This window comes from Balaenoptera borealis, assembly GCF_965194805.1.
Source record: "Balaenoptera borealis genome assembly, chromosome: X".
Taxonomy (NCBI): Eukaryota; Metazoa; Chordata; class Mammalia; order Artiodactyla; family Balaenopteridae; genus Balaenoptera; species Balaenoptera borealis.
In genome coordinates, this window is record NC_138881.1 from 33900563 (window position 1) to 33919009 (window position 18447).

The window sequence follows — 18447 nt, forward strand, 5'->3', positions numbered from 1 at the left end:
ATATTGAGTAGAGTTCCCTGTGCTATACAGTAGATCTTTGTTCTTTATCTATTTTCTATACAGTAGTGTGTATCTGCTAATCCCAAACTCCTAATTTATCCCTCCCCTACCCTCTTTCTCCTTTGGTAGCTATAAGTTTGTTTTCTATGTCTATAAGTCTGTTTCTGTTTTGTAAATAAATTCATTTGTATCATATTTTAGATTCCACATATAAGTGATATCATATGGTATTTGTCTTTCTCAGAAAGGTGAAACTTTTTTTTTTAATTTTTTTTATTGGGGTATAGTTGTTTTACAATGTTGTGTTAGTTTCTACTGTACAGCAGAGTGGAGTTCCCTGTGCTATACAGCAGGTTCTTATTAGTTATCTATTTTATACATATTAGTGTATACATGTCAGTCCCAATCTCCCAATTCATCCCACCACACTCCCCCCACTTTCCCCCCTTGGTGTCCATATGTTTGTTCTCTACATCTGTGTCTCTATTCCTGCCCTGCAAACCGGTTCATCTGTACCGTTTTTCTAGATTCCACATATATGCGTTAATATATTTGTTTTTCTCAGAAAGCTGATACTTCGATTTTAACCTGTCTTTCTCCTTGCCTCTTAATTTGTTCAGAACTCAGGAAGGGAAGAGGTGTACTATTTATGAGACCCCCTAGGTCCAAACACCAATGCTGAAAAGTACTGAGGTTCTGAAATTGAGACTTCACACCATATTTCTGAATTCCTTGCAAAACTGGAAGATTAGGGAACCCTGAGACCTTGTTTCTGAATGTTCATAATGGCTGGAGCTAAGATGTAGCCTCCCTCTGAAGGGGCATGTGCTGTCTAACACGTCACAGTCCTCAATATTCCCTATTGCTTTTCTGATACTTAAACTGAGTCACTGACATTCAGTGTCATGTGATAATAGAGTTGTACTAAATAAAACGACCACCCAAAGATATCCACATTCTAATCCTCAGAACGTGTAAATATGTTACATGGCGAAAGGACTTTGCAGGTGTGATTAGGTTAAAGATCTTGGGATGGGAGATCATCCTGGGTGGGCCCAATGTAATCACAAGGGTCCTAATAAAGGGAAGGATAGAGGCAGGAGGCTCAGAGTCAAAGGAGGAGATGACAGAAGCAGAGGTCAAAGAGGAGAGAGGTTTGAAATTGCTACATTTCTGGCTTTGAAGATGGAACCACTAACCAAGAAATGTAGGGAACCTCTAGAAGCTAGAAAAGGCAAGAAAATGAATGCTCACCTAGAGCCTCCAGAAGGAATGCAGCCCTGCTTAAACTTTGACGTTAGTCCAGTAAGACCGTTGTGGACTTTTGACCTCTAACACTTACTGTAAGAGACTAAATTCATGTTGTTTCAGGCCACCAAGTTTAAGCAGCAATAGAAAACTAATACAAAAGTTAACAAGAAAGTAAAGTATTTCTTTTTTTTTAATTGAAGTGTAGTTGATTTACAATGTTGTGTTAATTTCTGCTGTACAGCAAAGTGACTCAGTTATGCATTTATACACAGCCTCTATTCTTTTCCATTACGGTTTATCCCAGGATACTGAATATAGTTCCCTGTGCTATACAGTAGGATCTTGTTGTTTATCCACTCTATATGTAATAGTTTGCATCTATTAACCCCAAACTCCCACTCTATCCCTCCCCCACCACCCCTCCCCCTTGGCAACCACAAGTCTGTTCACTATGTCTGAGTCCATTTCTGTTTCGTGTGGCTCATTTGTGCCATATTTTAGATTCCACATATGAGTGTTATCATATGGTATTTGTCTTTCTCTTTCTGACTTGAAAGTAAAGTATTTCTTATATCCGTATCTATCCCAAGCAGGAAAACAGAAACTAGATCAAGATGACTATCTATTTCAGTAATTACGTGAGAGGATTTCTTTGTGGGAGTGTAGTGGGCATTGTTGATTACTTACCAGCATCCAATAGTCACCTCACCTTTCATACCATGTGACCCAGCAATTACATTCCTAGGCATATACCCGAGAGAGATGAAAACATATGTCCACATAGAAACTTGTTCACAAATGTTCATAGCAGCATTTTTCAGAATAGTGAAAAATGAGAAATAATCCAAATGTCCATTGACTGATAAACAGATAAATAACTATAAAAAGTACCCTGATTTTTACTGAAATATTTAGCCCTCTTCCATCTCTCTGATATACTTTAGGGAACACTAACACTTCTTTGGTCTAAGTGTAATTCTCTCCTTGCTACAATGAATCACCCAGAAGCTCAAATTTAAGAGAGTCAAGGCATACAATTTTCCAGATTAAGAGATCAACTCATTACAGAAGAGCTTGGCTGTTCTGGCAACTCACTTTTTCTCTTTTATTATGTCTCTATCCAGTGGTGTATCATGGGCAATGGTGGGAGCGGTCTTCCCTGGGTGCAAGCAATAAGAGGGCACATTGTAGAGAATTTATAGACAATAAATCCAACCAAAAGTTGATCTGCTTTTTTATGTTCTTTTATATGAAATTGTCTTTAGTCCATCTTCATTTTTTTTAATATATTTATTTTTATTTTATTTATTTTTGGCTCCATTGGGTCTTCGATGCTGCGCGCGGGCTTTCTCTAGTTGCAGCGAGCGGGAGCTACCCTTCGTTGTGGTGCACGGGCTTCTCATTGCAGTGGCTTCTCTTTGTTGCAGAGCACGGGCACTAGGTGCGTGGGCTTCAGTAGTTGCAGCACGTGGGCTCAGTAGTGGTGGCCTGCGGCCTCAGTAGTTGTGGCTCGCGGGCTCTAGAGCGCAGGCTCAGTAGTTGTGGCGCACGGGCTTAGTTGCTCTGCGGCATGTGGGATCTTCCTGGATCAGGGCTCAAACCCATGTCCCCTGCATTGGCAGGCAGATTCTTAACCACTGCGCCACCAGGGAAGCCCCCATCTTCATTTTTTAATTGAAAGTTTTATTGATATCATTATAAATTCACATACAGTCGTAAGAAATAATAGAGATAAATCTCCTGTATCCTTTTCCCAATTTCCCCCAATGGGAACATTTTCCAAACCTCTACTGCAATATCACAACTAGGATACTGACATTGATAAATCCACCCACCTTATTCAGATTTCCCCAATTTTACTTGTACTCGTTTGTGTGTATTTAGTTCTACCCAGTTTTATAATGTGTAAGTTTGTGTATCTACCACCAAAGCCAAGATACTGAACAGTTCCAATACCACAAGGATTCTTCATGTTGGCTTTTTATAACCACACCCCCCCTCCCTCCTGCCCCCTTCCTCCTTCCCCCTCCACTATCTCCAACCTCATTTTTTAAACTTTTGTTTTAAACATGTCATATAAATGGAATCATACAGTATTCTTTTAGGATTGGCTTTTTCACTCAGCGTAATTCTCTGGAGATTCATACAACTTCTTGTGTGTGTGTGTTTTCTGAATAATAGTCCACGTATGTACCACAGTTTGTTAAACCATTCACCCACTGATGGTCAAAGTGGTTTCTAGTTTTTTGCTATTACTAATAACACTGCTATGAACATTTGTATACAGGTTTTTGTTCTGTTCTTTTATCACCCTATGCTGGTGATTCTAAGCCATCTACCAGACCATTCCCATCAACCAGCTCCCTGCCTAATACACCACCCTCTCTGCCACATTTGCTGCTGACACCATTCTCAACACTGCTGCTGGTGTTGCTGGTACTGGAAGTTTGGTCTGTCTTCCCTGGATCAGAGGGTGGTCGCGAGAGGAGAGGGCAGATGTGATGACAGTTCTGCTGATAAGAAAACTTGGATGAGTCCTTGACGAGACTTCTGCTTTTCTTTTCATCTGCCCCCGTTTTCTCCTATTGAATAATGCTCTCCTTATGTTCGGATTCAAAATTCAGAGAGAACTATCAATACTTTGCTTGGCTTAATGTATCCCAGCCACCTTATGGATTAAAACTCAATCCATGGATAAACCATCATTGGGTCAGGTGCTCATGCCTAGTGCAATATTTAGCCATTCCTGGGTAAAGAACATCTACTTCCCCAAACTATGGGGCAGGGTCATTTCATCTGTGGGCTGTGCAGTTTCATGTGTGTGTGTGTGTGAGTGATTTCTAAGAGGAGGCATTGAATGGACGACTGCCATGTCCAGTATGCATGGATGATTCTCTGGGTAGAATAGAGTCCATCTTAGCCACAAAAAAAGCAAAAATCAGTAAATAACAAAACGTTAACCTTTTTATAATAACGTTCCTTAAACTAAGGTTGTAAAATGAACTCCAAGATAATAAGATATAAAATTATCTGTAAACTTGTGAAAAGTTAGGTGATATACATCAAAAAAGGAATACTTTAGTTTTGGAGAAGTTGATTTGTAGCCCTTCTTTCTTTCAATAAGGAGAGTACAGGTTTGGTTTACTGGTAAGGTCTCTGAGTCCAAGATAATGAAAACATAACATATAAAAGTGCTTTGTGTTCCATTGTTTATAACTGAGAACAACAAAAAGAAAAAAAGTTCTCAAATTATTAAGGTATAATTTTTTAAGTGGCTAGGAAACACCTCTTACTCTAATACAGGGGTTGTTAAACTATGACCAGCCTGCCACCTGTTTTTGTAAATAAAGTTTTATTGGAACACAGTCGTGCCCATTCATTTACATACTGTCTTGGACTGTTTTCAAACTACAACAGCATACTTGCGTAGTTGCAAAGGCCTATAATGGTCTCAGATATTTACTTTTTGGCCCTTTACAGAACAAGTTTGCTTTAATTTAATTATTCAGAGACCACTACTCTAATCCTGATCATTTTGGGTGGTATTCTATATGAGCATTAACCGTGAAAGCCTATGTTAGCTCATGCAGCTTAATCCAAATTCCTAGCCTACAAAATTACAGGTTAAGAAAAGGTCGGTACATGATACAATCTATTAATTTTCACGGAGAATTTCTCCATAAGGCATTATAGGGGTGAAAATAACAGAACTTTCATTAAGTAGTAATACTGCCTCATGTAAAACTCTGCCCTGAGAAACCCAGATTGAAATATCTCAAGTTAGAAGCGGGCATACATAAAAATATCTAAAAAGACACAGCATTCAGTAAAATAAAAAGGTTTATTTTAGCATGAAGAAAGTTGAATATACATTACTGGATAAGCCCAGGCATCAGATTCCCTGACCTGGTTAGGCAGAACTGCAAAGAAACTTCCCCATATAGGCTTCACCTTTAAAGCATCCCAGAGTGGGGATAGTTGCCCACGTTTCGTGTCCTGTAGGGAAGATACATACCATCCCAGTGGTGCTGAGAGTGTCTGTACAAAGTTCCCGCTTCATCTCTGAGATCCTTAGAAACCATTTTGGGAAGAGATACTCTTTATGAAGCAGTTAGGAGCCATTTCTAATTAGGCCTGGATTGTCAATATATCCTACATATCCAAGGATGACATGGGGTGACATTGAGTGGGACCACAGTGAGAAATACGGGATTTGCAGTTAGACAAGGTGGGCTAGAATCTCCTGGACCACTGAGGTTAATGTATATTGATGGTGGCTATCTAAATCTTGTAAGGGCTGAATGCTTAAGATCCTTTTATAGGGAATTTAGTAAATATGCAAAGGTCAATTTTACTGAATTATTAGACATTGAAACTATAAGCCTCTTTAGCCACAAGTATAGCTCCACCTTCTAGATTATAAAACAAGTTCCCCTTGGGTAGATTGTAGCACATGGAGTGAAATTTTCAATTCATCTCTCAACCTTTGCTTTGGTGTCTGCTATAAAAAAGACCTAGTTCCTTTGCTACAAAAAAAATCACAGATTTTTCTCCCACTTTTAAAAAACTGTTATCAAGGATAGACAAGGTTTTTTACTCAAGCTTTAAAAATATAATCCACAGCATTGTAAGATTACCTTAAAAATGTGTTGATGACTGTAGGTGGTGAAAATGCTTTCAGTGACTCATAATTAGATAACACCTAACGTGGAAAGAAGAGCAAAAAAGTACTTTTTACCACAGAAAATGTAATGAGATGTTGCCATCATTTAGGGCTGTATACTGGTACTTTACAAACATAAAATTATAGCTTTACAAAAATCCGAGTTAGTACTTACATCTGAATACGCTAATTTTACATACTTAAAGTCCTTAATGAAAAACAAACAAACAGCAACAACTCAATTGCAGGTTGACAAATAGGACAAAATTCCTTGCCAAAAAATAGTTATTAAAAGCTAATAAATGGTTACAGAATATATTTTATACTACTTTTTAAAATAACTTTTTGTTAAAAATAATAAAAGGCATAAAATAGGAGCTGTTATTTATGTTGTAATGGTGAACACTGGGTTCAGGTTGCTATTTTAATGGCATTTATTCTGTACAATGTATCTGTGTGGTCTGACATTCATTTCTCTTCCTCATTCCTGTTATTTAGAATTTCTTAAAGACAATGCCATTTCTTTAACTATTCAGTGAACATCCAGAAGCAAACGTACAGTGCAGGAAGATAATCTTTATTACATTTTAACTAGAAACAGAGCAGAGAGCAAGTTCACGAGGTATCTTTGATTATTATTCTTTTAAAATCAGGCTTCAATAACAATAATCAAAAGCGAGCCTTAACTGCACAGATGTATTTTGGTCACTATTATAATCTTCAAGGCACAAAAGCCAGCAGCGTAAACTAACATAAAGGTAATGACTGATAAATTTTGACGTGCCCAAAATGTAGATCACTGCATTAAACTCTATCCTTGTATTTTCTTCATCTTCTTCTTACACACTGAACAATTATTGTTACTCAGCAAAAATATCAAACATGCACATAGTATTCCTAGAAGAATACTATCTTAATATTGTCAACACTAAGCTTTTCTTTCCCCCGAGGATTCAACAAATCATGGTTCCACTCCCTATATGTATTAGTGTTAGTGGTAATATGCAAAATTGATTTTGTTTTCAAGGTTAAATAGCAAATTGACTTCGCATTTGGTGGCCAGCTGTGTACCCTAATTTTTCATCTTTTATTTTCTTAATAATTTATATTTCATAAGCCCTGAGATATTCAATAACCTGCTAATGTTTGTATACGTTTAATTTACACTTTACTCCACTCAATTTGAACCTCACATAATAAGTATTTAAAATTATTTACAGATGATTGTAACTAAAGCAATGACAAAATTTACTACTTGTGTATTATACTGCTAATAAGGCCTTTAACTAAGAGTTGCATATTTTATGCATTTTTTGCTTGTTAGGAGCAATTCTTAAAATTACATCTATAATTCTGTCAGCAATAAGTGCTTTTCTTTTGCTTACTTCTACCTGGATAACCAGATTCACTTTTTTCCTCTCTTGTAAAACAACTCTTTTTTTTTTTCCTTCCCAAACATAAATGTTAGTTGTCCAACTGAATAGGTACCAAAAGAAACTTAGAATTTGAACAGCATATTGATAACTATAATAATTAGCAGAGAAATAGCTCATAACATTCAGTAAATATTTGTTCCAAATGGAAGGAATGAAGTGTAAGGCAGCTGTTAGAGTCATATACTTTTCATCATACACTGTAACTAATCTTGTTTACCTAGGGAATTCAGGTTACCTGATTTAATTCGCCCTCAAATGTAAATAAGAATTTGAAATTTAAAAAACTGATTTAAGGGAATTCCCTGGCTGTCCCGTGGTTAGGACTCTGTGCTTTCACTGCCGAGGGCCCGGGTTCAACCCCTGGTTGGGGAACTAAGAACCCACAAGCTGCGTGGCACGGCCGAAAAAAAAAAAGAATGGAATTACTTTCCACTAAATCGTATGTACAACTAAGAAGGAGAAGTAAAAAACTAAGAAGTGTTAACTAATTATTATCATTTTCTCCACATTTATCCTTGCAGTATTTTTGTTCATATATTTATCCCTGTTAACTTTTCTAGCTGAAAGAGAATTTAATTATCTGAATGGATTTCCCCATCTCCTTAGGTACATACTATTAGTGAAAAGCCGGTGTAAATATAAGACTGTATTTTCATGTCATGCCATATTTCTGTGTTTTTTGCTAATGTTGAGGTTTTCCTATTTAAATGATGCTGTATGGAATATGAGATAATCTGCCAACTTCCTATGAGATTGCTTGCTTGCACTATTCAGTTTTTGTTGATAGTTTTGAAGCATATTGCACACTTGTCATCTAGCACACGAATAAGTAACTGTTACTCTTTTTAGAAAGGATACAGTGACAAATTCTTGTTAATGGTTTCGGCCGAACATTTTTAGCCTGTTACAGGACAATAGCAATGGCAAAGACATTGACAATACAGTTCATGGTTCGGTTTTCCCATCTTACAGTACAGGTTCCTGAAAACACACAACAAAAGGACTTTGAAATACCAGCAAAACATCAGAATTACCAGGAAATATCTATCTATCTATCTATCTATATATATATATACATTTTTCATAGGTTTTAATATCATATTTCCTGCAATCTGTTAAATCTTCACATTTCCTATTTGTCTGATGGCATACTTGTCACTAGGTACATAGCAATTCTGTTGATAAAGTCTTGTGGGAATTTAATTAGAGATAAATAAGGATTCGATAACAAGTACACTATTTGACTTTGCTAGAAGTTGGATTTTGTTTGAATCAACTTAAAGTCTCTTACCATCAGATGTGGTGTCCCAAAAACATGAGCTGGCTGTGTGAAAGCCATATGCACTCCTCTGGACCACCGCACAGGTCACTACAAATAAAGTTGCACAGTGAGAACGCTTACAAAGGAAAACATATCTAAGTGTTTGAGTTCGGAGCTCTAAAAGCTATAAAAATAACAGACAACAAAGCATTCAGCGAATGGATTGAAAAAAATAAGTCTCTCATCTTGATTATTTACCAGCACGATTCTGACCCCACTGGGTCCAGTCTGTTTGCTGCCCAGTGCCATAACCAATGGTGACTGTACTGCAGGAAAAATCTGGGCGAAATTATGTGCCTTGTCCCATGGGCATAATTCAGACACAGAAACAAAGAAAATGTTCCACTTTACAAGTATTGTGTGGCACTTCACAGTCCTACACGTAAGGAGGCATGGCACTAATGAAAGGAAGACAGTAGGGCTGAGGGAATTTCACTGAAGATAACCGATGCAAATGTAAAAGACGATGCTATCAAGACAAGTAGATGGTTGGCGGGAGCTCAAACTGCTTCTGAGTTGTGAAAGATCTCCATCTTTTAGGTATTATCACAGATTATTTTTGTGATGGATAAGTCAGAAGTCCTTCACCCCCTATTAGTATCCAACTTGAGTGTCTATCATTCATTTACATTCTGTAAATTCAGAGGAAAACCACAGGAACAAAGGTGAGTAAACTAGTGAGGAAGGACACCGATACTTACCAATATACTTATAAGCTTTTCCCAACTTAACCAGATGTGCTAAGGATTGCTCCACTATGCTTGCGGTCCATTGGTTGATGTTGTTATGATTATAATCTTCACCTCCCAAGACCCCATCTATACACTAAAAGGGCAGAGGACAATTAAACAAAGTATACACATATCGCAGCAAAAAATTTATTCAAAACATAAAATACACTTATAACCTAATAAAACATCTTACAAGATATGCATCTGTTAAATATTTATTACGCGTCATCTCTAACTGTTGTAGAATTTTCAAAGCATTTCCGCATGCATTATCTCACTCTATGAGATATCACAGGCCATATAAAGATAAATGTGACATGGCCTCTACTGTAAAGAACTTAACAGTCTAGCAGAGAAACTAATAAAAGAACTCTATAATACAAGGAAGACTAATCAAGGGTGGTAAGTCATGTCATAAAAGGATTATGGGGGGGGTGGAGATTTTAAAAGGGTGATATCAATTGGTTAAAGAATGGCTTTGAAACAGCTGGGATTTGAACTAGGTTTCAGATGCTAGAAATAAAGGATGAGACCAATTTAAAAATCTATTTCTCATGTACAATAATTATATCCTATTTCATATTATGTAACTGCTTAGCTATCAAACAACAAGCACACCTGCCACTAAAAGTAAATCATCAACAAACGCTAGTTTTTAGGCACTCTAGAAAGAGAAAGTTAATTTTCCACGGTGTTTACTTGCATCCACTTCTGATACTTGATTAAGAGCACCGGTTTAGTATCACAGTCTTAGGTTTTAAGGTCACCTCGGCCACCCCTGTGTGACCTTTTGCAAGTGACTTAATCTCTTGAAACCCCTATTTTCCTAATCTTTAAAGCAGGGATAACAGCGTCATCTTATCAAGCTGCTGTGAGGATGGGGTGAGATATGGAAAGCTGTGTGCTCAAACACAGTGACTGCCACAGAGCAAACACATAAGTAATGACGGATATTATTACATCATTATTGCTGCTGTTATTTTATTTTTTCCAGTTTTATTGAGATATAATTGACATACATTGTGTCAGTTTAAGGTGTACAATGTGATGATTTGACACATGTTATATTGTGAAATGATTGCCACAATAAGGTTAGTTAACACATTCACTTCCTCACATACTTACCTTTTGTTTGTGTGTGTGTATTGAGAACATTTAAGATCTACTTTCAGCAACCTTCAAGTATACAATACAGTACTGTTAACCATAATTACCATGGTGTATATTAGATCCTCAGAACTTATTCATCTTACAACCAGAAGTTTGTACCCTTTGACCAACATTTTCCCCACCCCATGGCAACCACCGTTCTACTCTGTTTCTATGAGTTTGGAGTTTTTTAGATTCCACATAGTAGTGCGATCATACAGTATTTGTCTTTCTCTGACTTATTTTGCTGCTATTATGTTTTTATTCAAGTGCTAGAGCCGGGAGAATAAAGCACTCATTCAATTCATTTATAGAATCCAGCTTAATAAGACAGACACACACACGCGTGCACACACACATGCACATGTGCAGCTTTCATTTACTACAACTGGACTATAGTAGAGGCACTAATTAATATGGAATCTTAAGCTGGATAGTATAAACTCTTCACTAATCGTAAAACGCAAAAAAGAGAAATTAAATTTAGAGGGGTTGAAGAAAGTAATGATGTGGCTCAAATTATTCTCCTAGAATGTAACATGAACAGTTAGGAGGGTCAGTGGCCCAAGGGTCACGGGGACAAAGATTTAATCCTGACTTTACTATTCCCAAGCTGACGGCCTTTGGGAAACCTCTTCCTCTCCCTAGACTGCTGTACCTTAATGGGAAACTACGAGCCCTTGTTTACTTTCAGGTTATCTAATAGGACCGCTTCAAGTTCTGCTCCAAACAACAGAAATATCAGGGGCCTGTGGATGCCACTGTAAATAGCCCTGCTAATTACTATTAATTAACATTTAGCCTTCTTCATTACCACTTTACCAGGAGGCCCACTAGATAATGAGGTCCTTAACCTGCTCTGTATTCCCAGGGCCAAACTCAGAACTCGGGCACATAGCAGGCACTCAGTACACGTTTGTTGTTGAAGTAATACTGGCTTTGATATACTCTCTGGGCATCCTGAATCAAATATACTTTAGATTAAGCTCCAAGTTAATTCCATTTGTAACTCACTTTTTATATGAAAATTTGTTCGTGGGCAAATTCTATTACTGACAATAAATAAAACATATGCATATCACCAATAAGTGAGTGGCTCTAAGACTTCAGCAGGAAAAATATATTAGCATAGGGGCTCAGAGGAAGGACTCTAAGAAAATAAGGAGATCAGCAAAAGATAAGAAGAACAGAAATGCCTGCTGAAACTGTATAATCATCTGGGAAGTGCTGACATGTTTTCAAATAGCTCTCGCTCTCTCTCTCCCTCTCCCTCTCCCTCTCACCTTCCGAATGCCTCAATGGCACAGACAGTTGGCTCATGGGAAGAGAGGGGGAGGGAAGAGGATACACAGGTACCTGAAAGCCAGCTGTGGCAAACCTGAGATGTCTTTCGAGTCTCATATTTTATATGAAAATTTCAAATGAAGCTTGCTTTTGACTCCATAATGTATCAGTTTGTTTTCATTTGAAAATGGTGTTAAATTATTTATATTACTTAACTCCCTCTTGCAAGTATGGAAGTAGAATTGATGCTCTAAAATGCACCCAGTGGGGACTTCCCTGGTGGTCCAGCGGTTGAGAATCCACCTTGCAATGCAGGGGACACCGGTTCGATCCCTGGTCGGGGAACTAAGATCCCACATGCCACAGGGCAACTAAGCCCGCGCGCCGCAATGAAAGATCCTACGTGCCGCAACTAAGACCCGACGCAGCCTAAATAAATAAATAAATTTTTTAAAATAAAAAAAATGCACCCAGTGGCTTCTAGGACCTCCTAGCCACCACTCAATATGTGTATCTCATTTTAAGAAGCATGGTTCTTTTAACTGAACAAACCATCAAAGTAACCCATGCACGTGGGTTTAAAAATCCAACAGAACAGAAGAGCTTACAATGAAAAATAAGAATCCCCTCCCCACCCTTTCCCATCCCCAGCCCCCTTCCACAGAAGAAACACTTTTAGGGTACAACTGTTTTTTTGTCTCTTAAGGGTCACTCACATATCTCTAAATAATGTTTATATTGCTATTTCTTGATTGATGAATTATAGACAACATCCCTAGAGCTCCTGCTATGACAGATGAAAATTTAGTTCCCTAGGACCACCTGCCACCTCCTGCCCCCCCCTCCCCACGTCCCTCAATATAATGAATTTGCTATTTTTACTTCAATATATTTACACTATTAGGAGCATATTTCTTTTCTACCCCGGATGTTTCCTTCCACGCAGAGGATTTTTTCCTTATCATCCCTGGCCTCTCGTCCCACCTGTTATTATTCCTCCCCATGGAGGTGGAGTGAGTTACTGGTTGGTACCCTTCTCATCTGGGACAGCCAATCTCCCAAATGCCTTGGATTGGGTATTTAGTTTCTCCTTCCCTCTGCACCCAGACCAACGAAAGGCACCAGCCTGGTTAAGTGTTTCTCTCTGCTGACTCTAACTTTCCCTTGGATGCCTCTTCCAAGGTCTGAACCGAACAGCTAGGGAGTTAGCAAAACAAGCTCCAATCTCCAACTCAGTTTTTATCAATAATAAAGGTGATATTTGGTTCTCTTTCTACTAACTCTTTGGTCTTTTCATATGGTTCATAATGTGGGTAAAGAAGAAGGTACTATTTAAAAGATTCCTCCAATACCCCAGCATCCTTTGCTTCATGTTCCATCCACCAAGGACAGTCTCTCTTGACTTTCCACTTTGAGGCTGTTATCACTCCTGCCCTCCCATGACCTCCATCCCTTCTTCCACCCCCCCCCATTGCCCTCATTTGTGCTTTTGCATTGTCAAGGTATTGAAAACATTTGCATTTTGTTTTGGTAATGATATATTCCTGGCTACAAAGTTCTAATACATGATTTTGAACTATTAAAATATGGCGGGATTTTCAGGTGCCTATCCAGCTCTCTCAGACCTCAGGTTGATCCTAGTTTTACGAGGCCAGCCCTGGGTGAGTTCCGGGTGAGCTCGTGCCCTAAGCATTCAGGCAGGTAAGGCATGGTCTCAGGACTGAGACGGTGCTCAGTGCCCAGAGGGCAAACCAATCCAGCCAAGCCTAAAGGGAGTTGGGGCCTGCTGCTAGGACACAGGCTGCAACAGTCATGCCCGCAACACAAGCCTGCCTTCCGGGCCAGCTTATTTTTTTCTAGGATTTGGCACAGTTAAAAATGACTCAGGACTATTAAAAGTGTTCATAAATACCTTACCCACAGTTAGTCTGTATGTGATACCACTAGAATAATTAAAGTTCCTCTGCCAACATTGAGTCCCAAAGAGAACTTCTTGTCTATTTATTTGCCTAACATGAGGACCAGATATCATATTTCAAATATTTTTCTGAAGATTTTGATGTACCGTCGTATCAGTGTCTAAAAGATATTAAAAGATATTAAGTGATTACTTTTCCAATCTTTGTGTGTGTGTGCGCATGGCCGTGCCACGCGGCATGCAGGATCTTAGTTCCCCGACCAAGGATCGAACCTGTGCCCCCTGCACTGGGAGTGCAGAGTCTTAACCACTGGAAGTCCCTATTTTTCCAGTTATATTGGGCTAAAAAAAAGCATACAATAACCAAAGCAGATATTTCTTGGGTCTTTTATTTACTTGATATATATATATATATATATATATATATATATACACACACACACATATATATATGTATGTATATACTATAATTATATGTTTATTATACTATTACATATAATTTACTTATATACTTTTAGGGCATTAACATTTAAAATAATATTTGGCCCCACTGGAATAAAAGTTCTTTTATTCAAAAGACAGAGAATCAGTTTTAGAAAACAGCAAACCAGTTTTCTAGATCAATATTTAAACATCCCTTTCAGGGTAAGCCCCAAGATGCCTGACAGCATACAACACAACAAACATAGAAGCACCCCTATGAAGAATTAGTGAATAAATATGAAAAATCTTGCTTTAATACTAAGGTTTCTAACTTTGTGCTGAAAGTCAAAACACAGCTTTTTAAAATGTCAACCAATGCATCAATCTTCAAGATGAACAAGATATGTAACTCACCTCTTTAACGATATTGTGGGCTTCATCAGCACTGAAGCCGACCTAAAGATGGAAAACAAAAACTAAAGTTGTTTTCAACACAGACTTCCTTTTCCTGGTAGCTATGATGCTAGGCTGGCCTAGACAGGTTTTAGAGACAGGAGACCACAGTGAAAAGGGGCATTAAGCCTACTGAGGCTACTAATCCCACCTTGATCATCTTTAAAATCGCAAAATGCTTTCCCCACCTACCTCCATGGAGATTTTGATTGATTAGTTCTGAGGCAGGGCCTGGGCAACTATGTTTTTTTAAAAAGTGCTTTACTCATATAACACTACTATATATAAAACAGATAATCAACAAGGACCTACTGTATAGCACAGGGAATTCTACTCAATACTCTGTAATAACCTATATGGGACAAGAATCTGAAAAAGAATAGATATGTGTATATGTATAACTGAATCACTCTGCTGTACACTTGAAACTACCACAACACTGTAAATCAACTATACTCCAATATAAAATAAAAAAAATTTTAAATAGATATGGACAGCACAAGAAAAAAAAAGTGCTTTACTGGTGATTCTGATGAACACCAGAGATTGAGGATCATTGGATTGTAAAGCTCAGGAAATAGGAGGTGGGTATAAGGATGTGTTATCAGTACACAGGAAATAGTTGCAGCTAAGTGAGAATGAGGGGGAGTGAGAAAAGAATGCTGAATAGGTAAGTTTCAGTTTTGTTTTTAACTTATGCTTGGCAAAAATGTGGCTTTCCTGAGTTAAAGGTTATGAAAATACTTGATCATTCCAAATTAATGTCACTTTATAACATATAAATAATATGTTAGACCTATAACCTATATAGACCTATAATATAACAGGTCTGGCAACTTAGTCTTTCCTGTGGAGTGGCTTGATACAATCTTGAGTTTAAAAGCAACCATTAATGACAAGGAAATGTCCTAGAGTCAAGAACTAGGCTATGTGATAAGATTGCAATCTAAACCAAAACACTTCAGGTAGTACATGATTTGTTTCCATAGAGATGTTTTTAGGTGCTGTATGACATCAGCATGCTTGTAAATCCCACTATACAATAAAACAGTTCAAAAACCAAGTAAATTCTGAAAATAAGTATCACCTTGAGTACAGATTTAAAATATTTTCAACTCATTTAATTATATCAGATAATTCCCCCACAACAAAGGAATAAAAATACCCTAAATAATCAGAAATATCATGAAAACTGGTGTCACAATTGCCCCTATTAAAATGGTCATTTTACCTTCAAATAAGGTCCTTATCTATTTTCAAAAGTCGTCTACAAATTAAATGGGATGTCCATTCCACTTCAATTTGGAAGGTCACCCGATAATCAGGTTGTACTGGGTGGCCATGGTAACACGTGTAATTTTATTTCTTTTTAAATATAGGTATTTAGGGGGTACTGCAGTACAGAACCTCTTAGGAGTCAGCAGACTAGTGCTTCTTGAGGGTGAAATTGCTTGTGCTTCAATTTCTAAAATAAGAATACTTTACCACTAACCTTGAAGTGTGTATGCCACCTGAAGCACAGAAGTAATGAATTTAAATGTGGTCTTAGCTTCTGCAGAAGCCCACATCCTAAAGATGAATGGTCCAGAAGCCCCTTTCAGGGGTCTAATGATACACCATTTTATGCTGCACCTCCACCACGTGCCTGCCTACTTTTATTTCACCGCACCATTCACCTGTGGCTACCAGTGGATAGAAGATGTCTTTGTTTATACTGCCCTGTCACAGGTTATCCTGGGATCCAACAGGCCTCATCCTCATCGTGGTTAAAGTGAAGCCAGAGTTGTAGTTGTGTAGTCAGAGATCTGGGTTCAAATGGAGCATCTGTCATTTCTGGCAGTTCTAACTTTGGGCAAGTCACTTAGCCTCCATGAAAGTCAGAGTCCCCCATCAGTAACAGGAAGATGACAGATGACATCACGGGATTCTGGTGAGGTTTCGGGAAGCCTGAGTCAGTAAGCAAGGGCTCCTAATCCATAAGGCGCCTCCTTCCAAACCACCCAGACGAGAGTGCCCGGGAGCGGGAGCGGCTCTGCCACCAGAGCCTCGCTTGGCGGGGATGCGGCACCTGCTTTGGGGACACCAAGGGGCGGAGGAAGCAGCCGGGAAGACCGATTCCCGCGGCCCGCCCTGCAGACGGGCGGCTCCCTCCACCCCATCCCTACCCCACGCACCCCGAGTCAGGCCTTCCACCCCTCGGCCGCGACCCCACTGCCAGCCCCCTGTGCTCCCAGCAGCCCCTGCCACCCCGACTCTCAGCCCACCCTCAGGGCCTCGGGGTGGGGGGCCGAGGATGGGCGGGGCGGATCCCGGGCCCCGAGGAGAGGACCCGGGCTCGGAGGACGCCGCACCCCAACTCTCGGGGCCGCCGGGTGCCGGGAGACCACCCGGCCAAGACTAAGCGCCGAGGCGGACGGGGGTCGCTCGCGGGCGGTGAAGGGGCGGTACCTCGTCGCAGGGGCGATGGTACTCCTCCATGGTGGCGCCAGCTCTCCTCGGGGGTGAGGGATGGGCAAGTCTAGCTACGCGGCCGCGTACTGGCCCCGGGGAGGCCCCGCCCCCCGGTTATGGCCCGGGGCGTTCCCCACGCAGTCCCCGCCTTTGCGTCACAGCGTTACCACCTTCCTGCCTCCCCCCCCCACTCCCATCCCACCCTCCCCCAGGATTCCTGCGACTGGAAGTGTCTCTCTGTTACCTCCAACCTTTCTGGAAACCAGGGTTGCGTGTTAAAGAGCTGGGATTTGTGCCGGTGTGGGTCAGATGGGGTGACCTAGTGTCAGTCCGCCTAAACTCTGCAGTATTGATGAGTGCCCACTGCCATGGTTATTTGCACATATTCGTGCATCATCCAGCAAATAAGTGTAGTGAATGCAAGTGTAGTGAACAAGCTGCTTTGATTTGTCTTCTTACTAGCTATGTCACTTGGAAAAGTTAACCTCCCACAGCCTCAGTTTTCTCGTATGAAAACAAAATTACACCTATTTCATGGCTGGTTGTGAGGATCAAATGAGATGCTGTAAGCACTACGACTCCTGGAGCAGATGCTCTTACACGCCTCCTCCTCCATGACTATGTAAAAAAACCCCAAAAACCAAAAAACTTTAATTTGTAGGAGAGAAGGTACAAATATACTAAATCAAATTATAAATATTAGCAGAACAATGGTTACCTTTATTTTAAAATTACGGAGTTTCAGATAATCCTAAGGATTTTCTCATTTAAACCCGTGAGAACTCAGCAGGTTTGGTTCTGCTACCATCATCCCATCTTTCAAGATGAAACTGAGGTACAGAGAGTTTAAGTAATTTGCCAAAGGTCATATATCCAGTAAGTAGTAGAAGAAGGATTTAAACTTGACGAGGCTGATAGCAGCACCCAAGTTCTTAATCACTGTATTAGCTTCGTATTGCTGGTGTAACAAATTATCATAAATTTAGTGGCTTAAAGCAGCACAAATTTATTGTTTTACAGTACTAGAGGTCAGAAATCTAAAATGAGTCTGCAGGACTACGTTCCCTTTGGAGGCTTGAGAAGAGAATCCATTTCCTTGCCTTTTCCAGCTTCTAGAAGCTGCCTACCTTTCAACGGCACAAGTGTCAAACAATTTGGGGACCATGCTTTAAAACCACGATAGCTTTATTAGTTAGCATCCTGGTTGCAAGTAACAGAAGATTCAAGTACGATGAGCTGAAATACTAAGGACATTTGTTTTCTGGCATAGCCAGAAATACAGAGGTAGAGGTGTTTCACGTTCAGTTGCTCAACAACTTTTTGGAGTCTCTGTGCTTTCCATCTTTCCATTCTACTATCCTCAGCAT

General features: G+C 39.5%; 1 protein-coding gene across 1 annotated transcript; it reads right to left on the reverse strand.

Moving 5' to 3' along the window:
* Nucleotides 1-6470: 6470 nt before the first annotated feature.
* Nucleotides 6471-17209, reverse strand: DYNLT3 (dynein light chain Tctex-type 3). The gene is made up of 5 exons (XM_082377712.1): nucleotides 17078-17209; nucleotides 14591-14632; nucleotides 9373-9496; nucleotides 8642-8719; nucleotides 6471-8331 (listed from the first exon to the last, which is right to left on the reverse strand). The coding sequence occupies exons 1-5, from the start codon at nucleotides 17105-17107 to the stop codon at nucleotides 8255-8257; spliced, it is 351 nt and encodes a 116-aa protein (XP_082233838.1). The 5' UTR covers nucleotides 17108-17209; the 3' UTR covers nucleotides 6471-8254.
* Between the last annotated feature and the right edge of the window lie 1238 nt (nucleotides 17210-18447).